This window comes from Sceloporus undulatus, chromosome 2 (genome assembly GCF_019175285.1).
Source record: "Sceloporus undulatus isolate JIND9_A2432 ecotype Alabama chromosome 2, SceUnd_v1.1, whole genome shotgun sequence".
Taxonomy (NCBI): Eukaryota; Metazoa; Chordata; class Lepidosauria; order Squamata; family Phrynosomatidae; genus Sceloporus; species Sceloporus undulatus.
This window is the reverse complement of record NC_056523.1, coordinates 206,700,494-206,716,958: the sequence shown is the minus strand read 5'-3', so window position 1 is coordinate 206,716,958 and position 16,465 is coordinate 206,700,494. Positions and strand designations below refer to the sequence as shown.

Here is a 16,465-nt window from a genome sequence, read left to right as displayed (position 1 = left end):
ACAACTCCCTTGCTACAACAGCTCCATTGGCTGCCAGTCTGTTTCTGGACTGGTGCTGGTTTTGACCTATAAAGCCCTATCTTGGGTCCAGTCTATTTGAAGGACCATATCTCCCTGTACAAACCCACTAGGGTGTTGAAATCATCTGGAGATGGAGCCCTCTCGTTTGATGGGAAGAAGAGAGAGGGCCTTCTCAGTGGCTGCTCCCAAACTCTGGAACTCCCTCCCTAGAAAGGCCATGATAGCTCTATTTTTGCTTTCTTTTCGACAGCAGATAAAAACATTTTTATGCCACCAAGCCTTCACATATTGATATGGATGCTGTTCTGTTTTTGTTTTAAAGAGTTTTAAATTCTTAAATTTTAATAATGTAATATTTTTACATTTGAATTGTTTAATTGTTTTTAAACATTGTATTTTAAATGTTTTATACTGTTTTAATTTAGATTGATTTAGATTTGTTAGCCTGTACTGGAAGGAAGGCGAGATATAAATAAACATAATAAACATAATAATAATAATACCCATCATTGTGCCATGGACTGGTCCCATATTTGTGCCCTTCTTAGCCCCTTCTGAGTTTCTAGGAAAGAAACAACTTTCTTAGAAACTCAGAAGGGGCTAGCAGCCAATGGCTCTTGGACTGGCACTGGTCAGTGGACCACTGCTTTGGGAAGCACTGTGCTCGATAACATTATAGACTTTTATTTATTTCCCTAGCCATACTGGTTGGGAGGTCTACTGCAGAAAATTAAATTTTCCAAGCCATGCTGACTGGGAGATTCTGGGAATTCTAGTGAAAAACAGTAACTTCCTGATGTGAGATAGCACTATACTTTTATACATTCCAGTGGCCATGGTGAGTGGAGGATTCTGTGTGTTCTGGTACAAAAAAGTAACTTTTCCAAGTTCTACTGCTCTGTCTATGGATACCCTACTATTTGTAATTATAATACTGGTTTCTGGTGGCAGCTGGCATTAGGCATATTCTCTCTCCACATCTGGGACCTGAGAACTAACCCATAAACCACAGTATGGAATTCACACCCTTACAGGATTCATTTTAAAATAAGACCATCTTATACTATTACCCAATATATTTCTGAGTTAATATTGTGTTTGATCCCATTTATAGAAATAACCTGTGGCCAACCACCCTTAATATCTGACTCAGACATGAAGTGGAATGGAATGTCTGGGCTGCGAAGTGTTGTGGAGTACAAATGTAGGAAAGGATTCTACCCTAAAGGCATAAAGCACCATTCATTGTGTACTAGAAATGGAACATGGGAAATCTTGGATCTGAGATGTGAAAGTGAGTACATGATGATATCCTCAACTTTTTTGTCATGGGCATGATAAAACACTGTCTTTAAAATTACCGTATGGAGGGAAAATAGGAGCTAAGAGGGAAAATGGCCAAATAATATCAGGCTATAGTCTTTATCCAAGAACAACAGATATAACAACAGAAACCATTACAGAGTAAAACATTTGTATTGTTGCTGGGATAATTTCCAATAATATTCCACGCAAACAAAATAATGCTCAAATTCAGCAACATATACATCAGTCATACATGGAGAGAGAAATCCGATAGGTAGCAAGCAGGGTTCAGGCAAGGAAGAGGCACTGGGGCCCACACTACAACATATAATGGCTAATGGAAAGCACCAAGAAATTTCAGAAAAAAATAGCATGTTCCTTATTGACTACAACAAAACATTTGATTGCATAGATCATGAAAAACTATGGAATGCTCTTAAACACATGAGAATGTCAACACAACAGCTAGTCCTGATGAGGAATCAGTACTTAGGACAAGAGGCTACTGTTAGAATAGAATATGGTGAAACAGAATGGTTCCCCATTGGCAAAAGTGTCAGGCAAGGCTGCATTGTATCACCCTATTTGTTCAACTTGTATGCAGAAAATATAATATGAAGGTCTAGACTTAGAAGAAGGAGAGGTGAAGAAAAGAGGAAGGAACATCAACAATCTAAGATATGAGGACAATGCTAGCAGAAAATATTACAGGCTTGGAACAGTTACTAAGGAAGATCAAGGGAAAGTGCAAAGGCACACTTGTTGCCAGACATTAAACAAAAATAATCACCACAGAAGAGCTACATAAATTCAACCGACAACAAGGAAATGAAAATAGTAAAAAGATTTCCTGTACCTTGGATCAAACATTGATCAGAAAGGAGACTCCTGTCAAGAAATAAGAAGAAGACTAGGAATGGAAAGAGCAGTGATGAAAGGAACTAGACAAGATCCTAAAGAGTAAAAATATACAACTGAGCACTGAAGTTACAATCATTCAAGCGATTGTATTGCCCAACACCATGTATGGATGCAAGATCTGGACAGTGAAGAAAACAGATAAGAAGAAAACTAACTTATTTGAGATGTGGTGCTAGGGAAGAGTGTTGAGGGTATGATGGACAGCTGAAAAAACAAACAAATGGGTCCTTGTGTAGATCAGGCCTGAAATCTTCCTGGAAGCCAAGATGACAAAACTGAGGCTGTCATACTTTGGCCACATCATCAGAAGGCATGAGTCATTAGAAAAGACAATACAGTGCGCCCTTGTCTTATGTGGGGATCCCTTCCGGACCCCCCCCCCCGCGTAAGCCAAATACCACGTATGCTCGAGCCCCATTCACTTTAATGGGGCTCGTGCATGCGACAGTGTGGCGGTGCACGCGTGCCATGGGTGCGCACCCCATTCATTCAAATGGCATGCACCCCTCCTTGCACCCCATGCAGCTCTACACAGGTTTGAGCATATGCTCAAACCCGCATATAGTGTGCCCGTGTATGATGCAGGTGCACTGTAATGCTAGGAAAGGTAGGTGGTAATTGAAAGGAAGACCACATGGTCAGATAGATAGACTCAGTGAGGGAGATCACAGCCTGAGTTCATGGGACCTAAGCAGAGCACTGGAGGATGGTGGGTCTAGGAGATGTCTCATCAGCAGGGTCACCATGAATCGGTGTTGACTTGAGGTCAGTTAACAACAATTTATTTATTTATTATATTTATTTTTATCCCACTCTTTTCCCAGGACTGGGACTCAGAGCAGCTTCACAGCATTAAAAACAGTACAATAAAAACATAATAATAATAATAATAATAATAATAATAATAATAAGTATATTAAAAAGGAATTAAATTATTACAATATTAAAATAGTTATTAAAAGAATAAAACATATTTTAAAAAGATAAAACTATATATAGAGAAAAATACTGTAAATTTTTTAAAATGGTCCAACATCCCAGCCTATCCTTATAGAAATTTCTTTAACGCCTGTGTGAACAGGTTGGTCTTCACTTGCTGTTGGAAGGCCATCAAGGGGGGAGCCATTCTGATCCCCATGGGCAGGGAGTTTCAGAGTCTAGGGGCAGCCACCGAGAAGGCCCTCTCTTGTGTTTGTGATGGTGTTGGGACAGAGAGAAGGGCTTCTCCAGAGGATCTCAGAGTCCGGGCTGGTTCATGCCAGGAGAAACGGTCTGCCAAATAGTGTGCACCTGAACCATTTAGGTCTTTGTAGGTAATAACCAGCACCTTGAATTGTGCCCAGAAACAAACTGGCAGCCAATAAAGCTGTTCCAACAGGGGCATTGTATGATCTCTTTAGTCTGCTCCTGTTAACAGCCTGGCAGCAGCTCTTTGAATCAGCTGAATTTTCTGAACACTTTTCAAACGCAGCCCCATGTAGAACCCATTACAGTAGTCCAAACGTGATGTAACCAAGGCATGTACCACTGTGGCCAGATCTGGTTTCTCAAGGAACAGGCGCAGCTGGCGCACAAGTTTTAAATGTGCAAAAGCACTCCTGGTCACAGCAGAGATCTGGGTTTCCAGGTTCAAAGCTGGGTCCAGGAGTACCCCAAAACTGTGAACCTGTGTCTTCAGGGCAAGTATGACCCCATCTAACACAGGCTGGATCCCTATTCCCTGATCTGCCTTCTGACTGACCAGGAGCACCTCTGTCTTGTCTGGATTAAGTTTCAACTTGTTTGCCCTCATTCAGTCCGTTACTGAAGACAGACACTGGTTTAGGACCAGTACAGTTGGGAAGGAATAGTAGAGTTGAGTGTCATCTGCATATTGATGTCACCGCACCCCAAAACTCCGGACAACCTTTCCCAGCAGTTTCATATATATGTTAAACAGCATAGGGGACAACACAACAACAAATTATTGCTGGAGTTGTCTTTTTTGTTTTTTCCCTTCTGAGATTCTTCCTGTTCACAATGTGACAACTTGAATTGTTGCTCTGTACGGAGATTGAGTCCAGTATGCTCTCACAGAAATTTTCTGATTAAATAGCAAAGGAGGTATTTGAATTCTGTGGGTTAGAAGGACAACTATAGTATTCCACTCTAGAAGTTGGAAGATGGAATATTAGATAGTGAGAGCTGCTGGTAATCCTGGTAGTGGATATTGGAAAGGACCTTGAAGTTCAGTGTATGTGTAAAATTAGGATTTTCTGTACCGTAATGTGCACTTGTACAATTTAGAGTGAACCACATTTTCCATTTTATGTCTCATGCATGGAAGAACCTTTTGGACTTGTCACAATGCATTTGTTTCTCCCACCTTGAATATGTCATCAGCAAACCTTCCAATCTTACTTACTACTGTTTTTGTTGTGTGCCTTCAGGTTGTTTCTGATTTATGGCAACTCTTAAGGCAAACCTATCATGGGGTTTTTGCAGCAAGATTTTTTTAGAGAGGGGAGTTTCCTTTGCCTTCTTCTGAGACTGAGAGAGTGTGACTTGCCCAAGATCATCCAATGGGTTTCCATGGCCAAGTGGGGATTTGAATGCTGGTCTCCAAAGTTCTAGTCCAAGAGCCAAACCACAACACCATGCTCACTCTCATCCAACCTCACTGCTCAATCCTAAAACATAATCCACTTATGAACACATTAAACAACCCAGGCTTCAGCCGCTATTGTTATAAGAAAGGACACTTCTAAAATCCCTCCATTATACTCACAAACAAGTTCCACATTCAGTGGGCATTATTGCCAAGTAAACATCAGTTTGGATGGCTAGCTTTGCAGTTACATGTGTTTTGATTAGAAGATTACTCAGGTCCAGTAGAGGAATAATTGCATACATTCAAAAGCATAGAGGGTCACATTGGTCAGAGTTCTTGTAAACAATCTCTTTCAATCTCTAGGCAACTGATCACCTGTTTGCCTTTTTAAAAAAGGTAAAGGTATTCCCCATTGACAAGGTTGTCAAGTTGTATCTGACCATAGTGAGCGGTGCTCATCTCCTTTAGTAAGCCGAAGAGCCAGAGTTCTCAGAGACTACTCTGTGATCATGTGGATTGCACAGAACACTGTTTACCTTCCTACCCGAGTGGTACCTATTTATCTACTTGCATTTGCATGCTTTCGAACTACTAGGTTGGCAGAAGCTGGGACTAGTGATAGGAGCTCACCCCATCATGCAGCACCCAGGCCTTGAACTGCCAATCTGCCAATCTTGCAATCAACAGAGTTGGCTTCTTTTAACCACGTGAGCCATCACATCCCTCAAAAAACACCTTTTTAGTTACTTAGAAAAAAAGCATGGATAATCTAATTCTGCAGATGAAAGAGATTTGGCTCAGTAAGACAACTAAGCCTGTTCAGCTTTTTTAAAGTAATAATTGTTGTGTGAGAGCCAGTGTGATATAATGGTTTGAGTATTGAACTAGGACACTGGGAGAACAGAGTTCAAATATCTGCTCAGTCATGGAAACCCACTGGATGACCCTGGGCAAGTCATACTTTCTCAGCCTTAGTGGAAGGCAGGTGCCAAACTCGTTTTGAATAAATCTTGTCAAGAAAATCCAATGATAGGGTCACCATAAGTTGGAGTGCCATAACAACAGAAAAAAATTGTTGTGTAACATTTCTGACCCCAAATATCAAACTTTCACTAAGCAGAATATCTCCACCCACAGGGGAGGAAGCTGTACAACATTCATAGGGCCATTAGGACTGGGGTGCCAACTCAACAGCAGTGTTTTTTTTAAAGTAAGCTCAGAGTAAAGGAAGGCATATATACCGTATATACTCAATTACAAGTCAACCTCATTATATGTCGAGGGCAGGTTTTGGGGCCAAAATTATGGATTTTGATATGACCTGTGGATAAGTCGAGGATAAAACATAGGGTCATGTAACAAAGAATCTAAAAATGAAGCAAACGGAAATGATGCCAAATAACTTACTAAATTCCAGTAAGCATAACTGTTTGTGCTCACCCTAAAGGCTGGATGGATGAGAGAGTAGAGGAGGGTCAGTGTTTCTTTTAGGTGCACCCAGGATGGGATAAGCGCTCACCTTTTAACACTACTTACAGAAAGGAGATGGCTCCTTTATTTTTTTTAAAATAATAGTTAAAGTACACTTCTTTAGACCAAAATATTTAGGGTCAAATTTTGAATAAAATTTCTAGAGTTATCCATGAGTATATACAGTACATTATGATTTCCCAAGTCAGGTGCAGTGCATTGATCATGTTTGGCCTACTGAAGCATCATAAGCCACCAGTTTTTGCTGGCTGCTTTGAGACTGCAACCAGAACTGCTGTCAGCCACCGTCATTATGTGGCTTTTGAGTTGTGAATTTATATGATTCTATTTCCCACCACTGTGTATGGGTGTGAGAGCTGGATGGTGAAGAAAGCTGATAGAAAATCAACTCTGTGCTGGAGAAGAGTTTTGCAGATAATGTGGACAGCTAAAAAGACAAAAAAATGAGTACAAGAGTAAATCAGATCTGAACTTTCTCTAGAACCCAAAATGACTAAATTGAGACTGTCATATTTTGGCCACATCATGAGAAGAAATGACTCACTAGAAAAGATTATAATGCTTGAAAAGATAGGGCAGCAGAAGGAGATGAAGACCACACTCCAGATGGATAGATTCAATAAAAGAGGGTACAACCCTGATTTTGCAGGACCTGAGCAAGTCTGTTGAGGACAGGAAGTCTCTGAGTTGCTTCATTCACAGGGTTGCCAGAGACTGAAGTCAACTTGAGGGCAGTTAACAGCAACAACTACCTGGACAAGTAGCCACTCTATTTTTTTTTCATGAGATGAGGAATTGAGCACTTCATTTTGAGCCATGAGAAATTTTAATAAGTTTCTTAGAGAAGCTCTTATATAATTTAATTATGAGTTACAATACTTGGCAACTGTCATATACAGTGGGCCCTTGATATCCGCTGGGATTTGGTTCCAGGACTCTGCCTCTAATGGAACCCAAAATCTGTGGATGCTCAAATCTCATTAAATATAATTGCACAGTAAAATGGTGTTCTTGGTATAAAATGGCAAAATCAAGGTTTGCTATTGGGAAATTATATATTTTTAAAATATTTTCAAATTGTGGATGGTTGAATCTGTGGATACAGAGGGCCAACTGTACTAGCCAACCCATTTGGTTCTTCTGACTGTACAAGGGTTGAGTTTGGCAGGGGTGGGGAAGCGATCCTGCAAACACATGTGAATTAAAGTTGGATAGTGAAAAATCACAGTGAAAAATATGAAGAATCTGTACTCTGGACAAGAGGCTACTGCCAGAACAGAACATGAAAAAACAGAATGGTTCCCAGTTGGCAAAGGGGTCAGACAAGGCTGCATCCTATCACCCTTCCTTATATGCAGAACATACTGTAAGGAAAGCAGGCTTGGATATAGAAGAGGGAGGTGTGAAAATAGGAGGAAGAAATATCAATAGTCTGAGATATGCTGATGACACCATAATACTAGCAGAAAACCTCACAGACCTGGAACTAAAGAAGATCAAAGAAGAAAGTGCAAAAGCCGGCTTACTGTTGAACATAAAGAAAACAAAAATAATGATCACAGAGAATTTACAGCCAGGAAATCAGAAGAAAATTAAGTGGTTATGAAAGAACTAGAAAAGATAAATGCAAAGGCATACAACTCAGCACAAAAGTCAGAATCACACAAGCCATTGTATTCCCTATTACCATGTATGGATGTGAGAGCTGGACAGTTAAGAAAGAGAATAGAAGGAAAATCAACTCATTTGAGATGTGGTGCCGGAGAAGAGTGCCAAGGATTCTGTGGATGGCCAAAAAGACAAACAAATGGGTCCTAGAGCAGATCAAGCCAGAAATATCCCTAGAAGCCAAGATGACAAAACTTAGACTGTCGTCCATTGGACACATCATGAGAAGGCATGAATCGTTGGAAAAAACACTAATGTTGGGAAAGGTAGAAGGGAGTAGAAGAGAGGAAGACCACATGCTAGATGGATGGACTTTATTAAAGGGACTATAAATATGAGTTTGGAGGAGCTGGGCAGAGCATTAGAGAACAGGGAGGCCTGGAGATGTCTCATCAGCAGGGTTGCCATGGGTCGAGATCAACGTGAAAGCAGTTAACAACCACAACAAAGTGGAAAACATATATATATTCAGAATTTTAAAAAGTTAACTTTTTTGGATTACCATTCCCATGCTGGTGCTTCTGGGATTTTTAAATTAAAAAAAAAAAGATTTCCAAGCTCTTTCTGGATAACACAATAATGGTAAGTTGGATAGCCATTTTGTTAGGGACATTTTATCCCTGGATTCCTGCATTGGTGGGGATTGGATGGCCCATGTGGTCCTGCTCTGGCTTTAGTTTCTATCAGTGCAGCCTTGGGCACCCAGCCTACTGGAGTGAGATGAAAGCAAATGAGTATTCTAGGAATGCAAAGTTGTTACCAGGAGATATGAAGAGCTGTGTCAAGGGAGGTGCGAAGAATGTACACTGACAGCAAACCAAGGCTGAGTGTCTGCAGTTCCGAAGCACTCAAGGAATGAAGAGAGGTATAAATAGTTTGAGTCATAAAAGAGTAATTCAAATCAGAAGTCACAGGAATACATGCAGAAAGCTCAGAGTGAGAAATGGTTTTGCTTGTAGCAACAAGTCCAGGGTAGTGGAAGGCTTTTAAGATCTAAACTTCTGACTCCACTCAGTCTCCCAACAGACACTTCAGACACCCTTCTTCTAAAGAGTCCTTGATTGCAACCAAGCCCTGTGTCTAAGAAAAGGACATGAGCCAGTTGTTTCTGCTGGTTTCTCTTCCTGGAACTGGGCAGTCCTTCCAGCTCTTATTCTGACTCCAGTTTGTCATGCAAAGCAGGAGAAGGTTCTCCTTGAGTATTTATCAATGGCAGGACCTTCCCCACTGCACATCCTGTCAGGGTAATGCTTGTTACTCAGCTCTCCTAAGGGATCACTTTCAATTGTACAATCCTATGGATTCAACTGAAGCCTAATAACTTGGAGTCTCTGTACAAAGTAGATTGGTGTCTCCCAACCAGTTACAATTAGATCTCTAAGGAAACTATGCTCACTGCTGTCTACTAGCTCTGGTTCTGCAAGGAATTACTCATAAAAGTACCCTCATACAGTGTTGATATGTTGATCAAATGCCACCCACCAGAGTTTGTTCCAGAATTAGAGGTATTCCATCAAAAGCTAGTGATGGCGAACCTATGGCACGCGTGCCAGAAGTGGCACTCAGAGCCCTCTCTGTGGACACATGTGCTGTGGCCCCAGCACAGAGTTTGCCAGAGTTTGTTACTAGAAAGCCAGAGGGACACGGCACTTTTCAGTAAATAAGTGGGGTCTGGGTTGCAGTTTGGGCACTTGGCCTCTAAAAGGTTCACCATCACTGAGCTAGTCTATTACTCTCTTGGAGAAGCACAAACTTTCAAGCTTTCAGGGATGGGATTAAGTGGTAAAACAGAATCACTGAAATCTATAATGAGCCATAACTAAATGATATCTAGAACCACTATACAAATATAGAAAGATGTGCCATGATAATTTTGTTTTCCCTTCCCCCCATAGTTTGTTGTTTTTGCTTCAGTTTGCATTGACCCAGTACCATCCTCATAGAAACAAAGCATCAAGGAATAAAATATCTATGACTCATATAGTTTACTAGAACAGCTCATTTTCATCTGGTGAAAGCAAAATGCTTCTGTGAGAATGAAAATATGAGAAATGAAAGGTGGAGGAGTCTGTTTTCATAGAAACACCCTTTAAAACTTTGTGTATCTGGTAGAGGCACAAATTTAGTTCAGAGATTAATTGTAGAGGAAACATATTTATAATCCAGATTATATAATATTAACCAATCTTTTTTCTTTAAAAAAGATCTGCTTGGAATTTCATTGGTAAAATTTTCTTCTAGATGGTGTTTTCCTCTTTCTTTTTCTAAGTTAATTTCTGTATCTCTTGTGTTCTCATTTTGTCCTTCCCTCTTTTTTGTTCTTTTTTTATTTTCCCTCTTGTTGTTGTTGTTCTGCTGCTACTACCATCACCACCACAACTATCACTACTACTAGTAGTAGTACTCTGTGCCTGCCACCATTACTCCCCATTTTCTCATCCAGTCCTCTTTTGCTCCATGTTCACCTCTTTCCTGTATTCCCTTGTAATCCAGGCTTCTTTTCTTCATGCAGCTACTCAAATCTATCTCAGTTTAACATGCCAAGTCTTTGATTTTTTCTTATTAAACAACCCTCTTTCTTAGCTGTGATTTTAGGCAGGACTGGAGGGAGACCTCCATCCGCTAAAGCTCATGCTATAAGAAATCTGTTAGTATTAAAGATGCTGCCCATAGGGCTTTGTGTTGATATTTTTACATTAATTTAAGCTCTTCATTTTAAAGAACAACAGTGGCATCTAGTGGCCTTCTTCTTCAACAGCAGGTATTTAGCAAATCCGAAGCCAAATTAGGCTATTTAACACTGTACAAACTTGGACTTTTATTAACAAACTGCAGTCTTGCCTCGGTTGTGCCACAATCACATTACTAAAAGAAAACAAAAGCATACCAGTTTTGAAGCTTTTATTACCACATCTCTAATGGGGGCTTTTTGTGCGACCAACAGTTCCCATGCACCCTCTTCCCCATCCCCCCTTAACCTTGCCTGCCTGCCCTGTGCCCTGCTCAGCATGCCTTTCTTTTTTAAAATTGTGTATTTGTATTTGTAATGCGTTTCTGGAGTTATGGAAATGTAATAAATGTAATGGGGAATGCCATGGACTGTCACTATTGCGTCTGTGGAGTAATGGAGTTGGAGCACAATTGGCCATTTATTGATGGGTTTTGCCCTCAATGAAAAGACGCCTTCTAATAACACTTCAGAAACACAGCAGCAATGGATTGAAGGCGACGTGGTGCAATAGGTGCTGCCAAGGGCTCTGTTCTTTTGCTAAAATTGTAGTTGAAAACCTGTATCCTTGGTGCCTGTCGGACATACAATTGCTGCTGATAGAAAAGCAGTGATGTGTCCCATTCTGGAGTCCTTTAAATATATGCGCATGGAACTGTGGCATATATGATTTTTCATTTTAGTGTATGCACAGAGCAACTCTTTTGGTCCCCATTAATGCAGGTGGGTGAAGAGTGGGGAGAGGCTGGCTGTGATTGTGTACGTCTGAGTTCACCTGGAGCCTCCTTTTGGCCCCCCAAATATTATGTTTTAGCATTGACTAGTAATTATAATAAATATGCTTGGACATAATAGCCTTAGTAGCAGCAGAGCTGCAGATCTATGTTTATTTTGTTATTGCATTGAGATATAAATAATTCCAAATATTTTTTGCCTACTGAACAAGATTACAAGAGGTTTTGTGGGATTTTTTATACACATTTCTCAGTGAATCTTCATACTTTACAACTTTTTTGCAAAAAGAAGTTGTGCAAAGAAAACTCCTTGTTTAGTTCCATTTTTGCACAAATGGTATATTTTGCTCTAAGTACACTGCTTTTTACGCAAAAAAGATTTTATATTAAAACTTATTTTTGGCCCCCAAAGCAAAGTATATGGTTGTACAGCAGAACTGAGAGCATTAAATTTTAGTTCATAGTTACTGTAACATAGACAGTGACAAAAATAAGAAAACAGATTCTAAATACCTTTCATTTAACAGTTCAGAGGGGGAAACAGTTCACCTTATTGGAGGTTTTTAAACAGAAGCTGGATTCTCTAATTGGTAGGCAGTTGAACTAGAAAAGAGGTGGAGAAAATGCAGCCCCCGCCGGGGCCATTTTTGTGACCCCCAGGGTCTCAAGAGGATCAAAAGCACCCCCAAATGCCCCCAAAACATTCCCTAGGGGTCATAGTTTTGCCAGGTTTCCCTCTTCAGTCATTTTAGGCCCAGGAGGGACCTTTTAAAAAAAAAAAAAGACTTTCCAATCATTTCCTGTTTTAAAAAAAACTCTCCAAGACCTAAAATGACCAAGTAGTCTAAGAACATGGTAAAAAAAATGGCCCCCTATCTCCCAGAGAAGAGGGGAGATGCAAAACTTTTTTTTTGGTGGTGGGAGTACAGTGGGGGTTTACAGCCCTTCAAGGCCCCAGAGCCTCCCACAATTGTTCATTCCTACACCAGAAGATCTTTCAGTTCCCTTCCATTTCTACAGTTGTGCAAATTCTAAGTGCAGCTGGGAAAAGTGTCTATGTTTGTTGTTGTTTTTTCAGAAGTCCAAGAGTTTGCTGACATTAAAATCAATGGGTCTTGTTTGTCATGGAGGAGACATTATGGAAATATGGGAGTAAATGAAACTTATCAAGTGCGTAAGACATTTTGAGTCTTTTATATTAGAAAATGGGATCCTTAGCTTTCTATAGAGGGACCAGCAGATGGCTGTATACTCAAGAGAATATGCAAAAATCTGTTAAAATGATGCTAAATATTATGGACTCATTCCCGTTTACATTTAAACTGGTTTGGGATTTGCCTTCGCTCCATGTTGGCAAATTGATTCCAAAAGGTCTGTCATTCCTACTTTGAAAGCGGATCTTTTCATTATTCCCTTGTAATTGCTTCTTTTTTGGCACAATTGTCGTCCCCACTAGTTTGTGAAACTTCAAAATGCATGTCAGTCATCTGTGCATCATCAGTGATGTAAGCTGCAGCCTGGGCAGCCCGGCTTGGGAAGATAGATAGATAGATAGATAGATAGATAGATAGATAGATAGATAGATGATTCAATTCACTGATTTTGCAGCTACTTGCAATCAGTGAGGCAAGTAGTTTCAAAACCAATGAATCGATTCTTCTATCATTATTTTTTAAAAATAAAATTGATAGAAGATTTGATTCATTGGTTTTGCAACTACTTGCCTCACTGATTGCAAGTAGTTGCAAAATCAGTGAATCGAATCTTCTATCAAAAAATCATGTGCTCATAGTCACGCCACAAGCACAAAGTCAGTGCTGAGAGAGGGGGGAATGGTGGATCTACCAAAAACTGAGGAGGGATGGTAAACACCCCTCTGCCATTAGTCCCTTCCCTCCAGAATGATATGGTTCAGATCTGTCGTTCCCATTTCTTTAACACGCTCCGGAATTGGTTCTTTCTAAAAGAACCACTAGAAAACTTGCATCTGGAAAAAGTAGGATTGGAATGGGTTTTAAATGTGAACGACAGTCATATAAACCGATCAGCAATTCGCTTTAAATCATAGTGGGAACGAGCCTTAGGTATAGCTTTTAGGAAAATGTCATGACTTGAATGGCCAAGATTTCTTCTAGAGGGTGCAGTGGAGTGAGTCACACAGTCAACATAAAAATTATGTAATTCAGGCTGAGGTCTTGGAAGATATTAGACTCTTGGGGTATGTCTGCATGGGCCATTTACAGCGATTTCCATCTGCCCTCATGTTGCTGTCTAGACGATGTAGGGCCAAAGACCCAATTCAACTAGAGTGTCTACATGTGGGAAGGGTAGTCCCACAGTGAATGCAGACCATCCCTGTTTTAAAGTGAATTTAAAAGACTCACAATTTTCTACGGCTCGTGCAAAAAAATTCAGAGCGATGGCAGGTGACTTTTGATACAGCATCCCACTGTGTAGCCTGCTGCCACTGGTGCAAGTTGCTTCCCTGAGGTCATTGCCCAGACATGTGATTGATGCCAGAGTCCTCATTTTCAGCATCAGTGGGAGTGACTCATGGTGATGGGTGGCACAGCGGGATGCTGTGTAGACAGCCACCCAGAATGCTGAGGCAACAGGAGAAGGTCAGAGCAGCTGCAGGGATGCCCCCAAAATATTCTGACTAGTGTATATCCACCCTGGATTAATATGTAGCTTGACCAAAGGTACTTCACTTGCAACTAGCTCAAGGCAGCCCATCATTAATACAGATCTGTAATTTTAGAGATCTTTTCTTGCCATTTCCAGGCCAATTTAAATTGTAAATAGCCCCTGAAGTTATGCTTTTGAGAACTGACTTGCTTTCTATTTCCCTTACAGCTTACTATGAGGATGCTAGGATCAAATAAAACTACAAATATGTTGATTGTCCCTCCTGCAACTGATGAGGCCGTAAATGTGTGTTTGCAGCTGCATCAGGATGCAAATTACACTGTGAAAATCTATGCAAAATCCTCCGAATGGATTTTAACACTCAGAATAATACAACCAGTAGTTGGTAGGTTCTACATGCCAAAGAATGTTGGTACTAATGATAATTAATTTGGATAATTTGATTTGTAAATTTGTACTTCTAGGAACAAAGAATAGTTCCTAGAACAGGCCAGCCATCAACACAGAACAATACACATGCAAATCACTCCTGCATTCCCAGGCTCACACAGTATATATACACCCAATTTTTCCAGGCAAAGCATTCTCTGAAGATGCCAGCCACAGATGCTGGCGAAATGTCAGAAAGAAACTCTGCTAGAACATGGCCACATAGCCTGAAAAACCCACAAAAAACTATGGAAGCCGGCCATGAAAGCCTTCGACTTTACAACAAAGAATAGTGTCCTAGAGCTGTTGACTGATATTGCCAGAATCTACCATTTTCTAGTAGTTTGCATTGATTTTCATGCCTGTGTTATTACACAAACAGTGGCTATTCCCTTGGGTGCATATGTGTGTGCATGTATATTTCACCGAAGCCTGGTGTATCGATTGACCATATGCATATGTACCTTTATGCGTGACATAGACCTTTGTGTGAACAATCCCAGAGATGGCAGTACTCAGGAACATTAAATCAGAATTGGGCAATTGTTGTGGGTGAGGTAGCCATGTTGCCACCCCTGCATTCTGCCACAGCACCGTTTAATTTTTTTTTTTAATTGTTTAATCCCTCATTGCCTCCTAGAATGCACGGGAGGCAATTTTGCTGTGTTTTTCTCCTCCTGTGGATCATTTTAAATTCATACAAGGGTTTTTTCCCAGCAGGAAGTATTCTGGAATTTAACTTCCAGGTCCTTTCTTGATAGAAAAATAGCTTCTCCTGAACCTAGAATGGCTCAAGAGATGCCCAAAATGTTGAAAACTGTTACCCACAAAATGGCTCCCATGAGGTATTTGGAGATTAAAAAATAATAATTAGTGGAGTCATTGGGGCTAGAAAATGGGCCCTGAAAGGTTGCATGTTCCCCACCATTGTACTAAAGACATATGCTAAAATTAATTGGAGATTCCTTTCCTATGTTTGCTTTGGATTTAGATTATATAAATGACTTGCTTATTTGAAAAACATAGGCTTCCCAGTAGCAGATTTGCATACCTCTGGCTTCTGAGGAAAACCACTGCAGATGGACTGCCAAAGCTGTCATGTAGAGAGGATAGGTAAAATACACACATACACACTCACGCACATGTGCGCGCATACACATAACCCATAGATATGCAAACTTGCTACAGAAGTTGATCCAAAATCCTATAAATGTGCATAGGAGGTGCTGAAAATTCTCGTACAGATCTGTAGCTTCCACTGATGGGACTACAATTTTCAGAGCTGATAAGACTACAACTAGGGGAGTGATTATTAAATCAATTTAGATCTGTAGTGTGAACATACCTAATAAATGTTTCCCACAGTAATTCCTTACCAAAGTAGTCATCTTGTGTTGGGCTGCTAATGTCCTTCCCCAAATTGGAGCCAAATATCAGAGTTTCTGTTTAGGAAAAATGCTTACAGCAGTAGTAATTCAATCCCCCCCCAGTAAAGATTGGAACCAACCACTCCAATTATGTCAACTGAAATAAATACTGTACAAACGAAACCAGGATGCAAGGTATTTATTCCCACCAAAATAATTCAATGTAATTTACAGGACATTTTCCTAGGAAAAATTTGTTGGCGATAAAGTTTTAATTTTTTATCTTGTTTCCCCCTCTCTGAATTTTTTTCACTCCTCATCTTTTTTTTTCTTCCCAGAAAAGAAAATTGGATTCAGCAACATCTCCATATTCAATGACACTTGCATTAAATGGGACAGAGAATCAGGAAGAACACAGTCTGAAGAAACCTATATAGTAAGTGATGTTCAGTTTCTGAGTTTAATGGGAAGTATTGAAACCAAGATAATGGGACAGACTTTCTTTAACACTGCTGAGAGCAGTACAAAAAGAAGCCAGAGATGTTTACATTTGCCCCATTAT

General features: G+C 40.2%; 1 protein-coding gene across 5 annotated transcripts in view; it reads left to right on the top strand.

Annotated features, from left to right (window-relative positions):
- The window catches only part of SUSD1 (sushi domain containing 1), a 53,480-nt gene that overhangs the window by 12,375 nt on the left and 24,640 nt on the right, over positions 1–16,465 (top strand). For 4 of the 5 annotated variants that reach the window (XR_006101713.1, XM_042447366.1, XM_042447365.1 and 1 more), the window contains 4 exons: positions 1,136–1,315; positions 12,537–12,628; positions 14,315–14,492; positions 16,242–16,339. Coding sequence is in view for 4 of the 5 variants with exons in the window: in XM_042447366.1 (XP_042303300.1) it covers positions 1,136–1,315; positions 12,537–12,628; positions 14,315–14,492; positions 16,242–16,339 (548 nt within the window). In the remaining variant the exon portion in view is untranslated. The remainder of the gene's footprint in view (positions 1–1,135; positions 1,316–12,536; positions 12,629–14,314; positions 14,493–16,241; positions 16,340–16,465) is intronic. The other variant, XM_042447368.1, reaches the window with a different exon arrangement.